A 6,479-nucleotide genomic window follows, 5' to 3' on the forward strand; every position below is an offset into this window, starting at 1 on the left:
TCAGTTCAACATATTGCTAACAAATTCTGTAGCCACAAGAAAACCCACATCGGATATCGTCAAATTCTATACCAAGAAGAGCAAGATCAGGACACCGGGATTTTCTCAAGCCTATCAAACGCTAGTGCTGCATGTTGATCCCCATAACTATACTAGGGATTTTATAATAATATTTTCTGAAGGAGCCATTTCCTATGATCGTTACTAAACCCGAAAAATAAATAGCATTAGCCTTGAATGTGATGGTAGATCAGTATTATACTAGAGATATTTACAACACGATAATTTTTCATTTGCCGAGCCATAACGTTGGCACGAATATTGACAATTCCATTATAGCAAACACAAGTAAATTTGGCTCTTCTAACTATTGCCATATGACAGCGCGATCGACACGAGCCACATGCCCATGACGTACACACTGTTGGAATAAGCCACGGCATCTGGTGCAGTCGGGCTCGTCGGGCGCGTCGAGTGCGCGCGGGACGTGCGGGACGCAACGCCGTAGGTGTGCGTACATGTGTAGTGTGTGTGCTCGTGGCTTGTAGTCGGATGGCGACGTAGTATGCAGCAGGCGCAGCGAAGCAACCTGACGTCGAGGTCGTGCGGACGAGAAATCCGGGCTCACGATCGGATGACCGGATCACCAGGGAGAGTCCGTGGGTGCTACGTCTTGGCTAGCTACAAAGCCGGATGTACATTGAGGCTGTTAGTGCATGCAGGTGAGCTGCGTACGTGTGTATAGGAAGACTGAGTCGGAGTTAGTTGGCATCGTGGCGTGGGTAGCGCAAGGATGGAGTACGTGCTCTAGTGGGTGTGTGTTCCCGGCCTATAAAAGCCATTGTACTCCTCAGTTGTAAAAAAGGATTGGGGTGTTCGTGCGTCCACGGCGGCGTTCGTGCGCCTGCCGGAAAATCTTGTGTCCACTGGTGTTTCCTTCGTCTACCTCTATTTGACGTCGTTTGCGTCGGTGGGTTTGTCCCAACACACACCCCTTAGCCAACATATTGGAATAGAACAACATCAATACAATGGACAAAGCAGAAAAATGACCATAGGTGTTATGTAGAATATAGCATATCATTGATAACAGAAATGTTTGCAGAACCACGTTTTTTATTGCCTGCCTAGAATACTCCATTAGCTAAATAATAGATAATCGGTACTAGAAATGCACGCAAGCCGACAAAGTGTTCTCCTCGCAGAGCTATTGCATTGACATTGCCAGTAATAACGACACGTGCGTAACCGCAAACGACACGGCGCCGACACACCCGATCAAAAACCTAGAGAAACGAGAAAAACTACCATCGGCGTTACATAATAGCAGATGATTAATACCAGAAATCTTTACAACACGACAAAGTATACCTCCCGCCAAGCCGTAACGGCTTTTTCGTTGGAATGAATATATACCGGTACTTCCGTTACACGAAGCAAACTAAATTCGTCAATTCAACTTAACTATGACCATACGCATCTCAATCGTCACACGATATGAAAGCAACAAAGAAACAATCATACATCTAAAAATGGACAGAAAGGGTTTTATCATCATCAATTATACCTGTAGCTGCACCCCTTGAGCTGACGCACTAGGACGTCCACCATGTCGAAGTCGACCACAGGCTGGTTCCTGCGGACCTCAAAGCAGAGCAGAGACAAGATCGGTAAGTACCCGAGCGTGGCGAGATAACAAGAGGAGACGAAAAGAGGAGGGCTTGGGGGCGGACAGCAGGGCGGCGATGTCGTTGAGGATCCTTTTGGTGTTGCTGATGAAGAGGTTGATGATGTCGGCGACGTAGCCTGGGGCTGCGGTGCCATCCTCCTCCATCGACTTCAGTTGGTGGAAATTCTCGTCCAGCATGTCCTAGATGAATCACATCGCATCACATCACATCACATGACGAGAAGGCAAAGATAGATTCGTTAGCCAGCCGCCGGAACAACCACACGGCCGGCCGGGGTCTAAATGGCGAGTGGATGAACTCACCGTGGCGAACATCGATGTGACAAGGGTGTTCAGCCGGTCCCTGAGCGCTGCATCTGCCATTGTTGAGGATGTGCGGGAGTGGATCTGAGGGCGGATCACCTGCTGATCGGAAGATGTGGTGGTAGTGGCGGAGTTGCAAGGCAGGGGATGGAAACCTTTATGTGGCTGGACGCACGAGACTCTCCCGCAGAAGAGTTTGGCGGCGAGTGCTACGTTACCTCTACCCTCTCTTGGCCATTAACGATCCAGATGAACGAGACGGCGTGCATGCGTGCAGTGCATGAACGCATGCAGCTACAGGTTGAGGAGGACAGCTGCATCCAGATGATTGATGTGGAGGTGGAGTAGTTCATCTTCTTTGGATCCTTCTGCTGTCCCATGTCGTTCTTTTGTGTGTGAACTGATGTCTGGTTCTCGTGTGCCTCGCCCCTGCGTGGGTATTGTTGGGTTCAAGATCCTGTTTGCTGCCTTGCCGAAAGAAGGTGCCACCAGGCCACTCGTTCGGTGCTCCACTGACCGGCCATGGCGGCATCTCTTTAAAAACCTCGTGATCTGTAGCCACGTGTTTCGAGTTTCGCCCCGTTTTATATATGAAGCAACATTCAAAAGACTACACGGTTGAATGATATAAAATGATGATGTAGTTCTTTTACAAAGCCGATCCTAAGATAACTGGCACACACAGGACTCACGCAACTATGCTACCAGCAAAGATCACCGGAAGACCTAAACACACCCCACACTAAGACCTAGCACGCTTAAATTTCACGACAACGCTTCAAGAGAACGCCACATAGTGTCACCACTGCCGAGTCCACGCCAAAGAAAGGTATTCACCTGGAGCAGTAACACGGAGATAAGAACCACGATGACGTCTTCAAGAAGAGCGCGGGACCCACGTCATCGGTGCCAAGGCACGGAGCTTTCGCTTAGCAACTCATCTGTGTCACAACAAAGTCGCTAGGAGGAACGCGTTGATGTAAGATCCCCAGATCCGAATCACGACACCGCCCCTCCGAGAGAGGGGGAAAGTCCGAGCTACCCACCACAACACCTCTCTTTACCTACACAATACAGGAGGAGAGCCATCACCGATGGAATGATGCCCGCCAAAGAGCAACCGTGTGGACTACTATCCCGAGCTGCCACCACGGCATCCCTGTCGCTCGATAGGGTACATCGTTCATATCACAACATACTCAACGACGGTAGGAAGAGCGATGGTACACCATCTACTCCTTGCAGTACATTAGTCCCGGAGTCTAGATAGACGCCTCTACTGTAGGAGGCACCCACATCTGTGTACCCAGCCAATACCTGATGGATTGAGAAAGACACTACTCCGAGACTGTTGATGGCCGATGGCGAGCCGGCTCCAAGCCCTTGGCTAGGCGAGCTCACAAGATGCCATCGCTGTGGTCCAAATGAAACATATGATTGAAATTCAGAGTCTCAAAACATTATTTAAAAATGTTTCTTAATTCTAGTTGTAAACATAGCTCTTGCCAAAATTCTCAAACATTTGCTTAAGGCCATCTTGGAAACACTGAATAATATTTCCAAAGGCCTTTCCCTTTACTTAAACTTTTGAGCCTTGAATTTTCCTCAATTCATAATTAATTGAATTTGACATGATGCATGAATGCTTCTAATGCATTCAGTTACTAGTAATTACACTAATATTCAGAGGACTTTTACAATTCCATGGTCCACATGAGATGGCAACCGTTGAAGAGCATGTGCCAACCGATAGTAAAGAGACGTGGTCCTGACTTGGTCAATAAATCCCGAATTTTCGATGGCGTAGCTCTGTCGTAGCCGCCACCGAGCAGTCACTACAACCATCACATGCGACCTGGCACCAGCTGTCACTCGCTATCGTCAAGCCCGCGTAAATCACGTAGCCTCCCGTCTCACAGACGCAACCACACCAACATCGTCCCACCACCACGCGCGCACGTCGCCTCACCACTGAACCCCAAATGAACTCAGTCTCGCTACCGGAAAGAGTTGTCCTGCACTGACCACCAACGGGCGAGTGAGAGGGGAGGTCCCGTCGCCGCGGACTACAACTGAGCTTTTCCCACCAGTTTCTGTTGGCTAGGGTTCCCTCCCAATTGGTCATGGGAACTACATGGAAGGGCGGGGAAAAGTACTCATATGAACATGTATACTGGTGGCTCATGCAACATCATCAGCAATCAACAGGATTGCGTAGCGGCATGAATTAGGTATCTTAGGAAATTAGAGCCAACACATGAGTTGGGCTTTGCTGTCCCATGTCGTTCGTTTGTTTGTGTGTGAACTGATGTCTGGTTCTCGTGTGCCTCGCCCCTGCGTGGGTATTGTTGGGTTCAAGATCCTGTCTGCTGCCTTGCCGAAAGAAGGTGCCACTAGGCCAGTACTTGGGCTGTGGGTCACGGGCTTGGCCACTCGTTCTGTGCTCCACTGACCGGCCATGACAGCATCTCTTTAAAAACATATGATTTAAATTCAGAGTGCCAAAAAAATATTTAAAAATGTTCCTTAATTCTGGTTGTAAACATAGCTCTTGCCAAAATTCTCAAACATTTGCTTAAGGCCATCTTGGAAACATTGAATAAGATTTCCAAAGTTCTTTCCCTTTACTTCAAATTTTTTAGCCTTGAATTTTCCTCAATTCATAATTAATTGAATTATGCATGAATGGTTCGCATTTAGTTACCAGTAATTACACTAATATTCAGAGGACTTTTACAATTGAATGGTCCACATGAGATGGAAATCGTTGAAGAGCACGTGGCAACCGTCAGTAAAGAGACATGGTCCTCACTTGGTCGAGAAACCCCGAATTTTGGATGGCATAGCTCTGCCATAGCCGCCGCCGAGAAGTCAATACCACCACCACACACGACCTAACACCAGGTGTCACTCACTACCGCCAAAGTAAATCATGTAGCCTCCTGTTGCATGAACGCAACCACGCCACCATCGTGCCACCACCACGCGTGCACGCCGCCTCACCGCTGAACCCCACATGAACTCAGTCTCGCTACCTGAAAGAGTCGTCCTGCACGTACTGGCCACCAACGGGTGAGCGGGATGGGAGGTCCCGTCGCCACCGACTACAACTGAGCTTTTCCCATCAATTCCTGTCGGCTAGGATCCCCCCCCCCCCCATCGTTCATGGGATGGGAGGGCTGGGAAAAGTACTCATATGATCATGTATACTGGTGGCTCATGCAACATCATCAACAATCAACAGGATTAGGTAGCGGCATGAATTGGGTATCCTAGGAAATTAGAGCCAACAGATGAGTTGGGCTTTGCTTGTCGCTTGGGCCGACTAGGCCAGCCTTAGGCTTCTCTTGAAATGTATAACAAAGTACTCATGTGACATTCCCTCGCCATTTAGATTTGGCTTGACCCCAAGCCAATGCTCGATGGTACCATGCCTTGAGAGGAATCCCGTCTCCCCAGGATGTCGGTGATGCCTCCAGTGGATGAGGGCTTGCTCAACTTACTGATGGCCCCTCTCCATAGCGTGTCAATTAGGGATGGCTGCTGATACCTGGAATTGAAGGTATACGACATCGAGAATCAGCAGCTTAGCCTGCACGGTGGTGTACGGCGGCATACTAGCTTGCAGTTGCACAGACATGTTTGACAGGTGGATATGATCTTGCTCAGGCAAGTCTATTTATATGGCACCACAGCCATGCACTACAAAACCTGAAAGAGACAAAAATTGTGAAAAGTTAATTTGCGGTTAGCGCGTGCCGCTATGGATGACTAAGCATACAAATGCAACTTCAAATAAACCCAGTCTCGAACAACAAATACTCTACCAAAGAGACGACAATCAGCCTTGTCCTTCATGTGTTGTTGAGCCTGGTTCAGATATTGTGGTAGGAGAGCCACCATTGTAGCCATCTCCCTGGTTCAAGCCGATAGATCTGTCACCGCCTTGTTAGAGACGTTGTTAAGTCCAAAGAAGAGAGTGTTTTGCCCGTAGATGGCTTCTAAGGGTGTAGATTTGAAGGTGGACTGGTATGAGGTCTTGTACCAGAATTCCATCAAGGCTAGTCAATCAGCCCATTTCTTCGGATAATTGTGAGGAAAGAAACCAAAGTAGAGTTCCAAGCACTTGTTAACTCGCTCTGTCGTACCATTATTTCCAAGCGCGTATTTATATCTCGATATATTCTTGAATTGAAAGTAACATTGTTTTATTTGCTCGCCTTTCCTTGTTGAAAATTTACATCATTAGCTAATGTGCTGGAAAAAACGAATTTGAGTTGTATTTTAAATTAGTAGTTTGTTATACACTATTCCTTGTGTTTTCTTATAGGGCTGCAGATATAAATACAAATTTGGCACAAATTTTGTATACTTGTTATTTTTAACACAGTACAGACGAAGACGCTCAAACATACACGCACACACTCATCCTTATGAATGCACACACGTATACCCTACGCCTATGAGCACCTTCAAAAGACTAAGC

At 47.7% G+C, this 6,479-nt stretch overlaps 1 protein-coding gene across 1 annotated transcript; it reads right to left on the reverse strand.

Annotated features, from left to right (window-relative positions):
* Positions 1–1,557: 1,557 nt before the first annotated feature.
* Positions 1,558–2,053, reverse strand: LOC123448304 (histidine-containing phosphotransfer protein 2-like). The gene is made up of 3 exons (XM_045125149.1): positions 1,994–2,053; positions 1,734–1,870; positions 1,558–1,636 (listed from the first exon to the last, which is right to left on the reverse strand). The coding sequence occupies exons 1-3, from the start codon at positions 2,051–2,053 to the stop codon at positions 1,558–1,560; spliced, it is 276 nt and encodes a 91-aa protein (XP_044981084.1).
* Between the last annotated feature and the right edge of the window lie 4,426 nt (positions 2,054–6,479).

Source organism: Hordeum vulgare, chromosome 4H (genome assembly GCF_904849725.1).
Source record: "Hordeum vulgare subsp. vulgare chromosome 4H, MorexV3_pseudomolecules_assembly, whole genome shotgun sequence".
In the NCBI taxonomy this organism is placed as follows: domain Eukaryota; kingdom Viridiplantae; phylum Streptophyta; class Magnoliopsida; order Poales; family Poaceae; genus Hordeum; species Hordeum vulgare.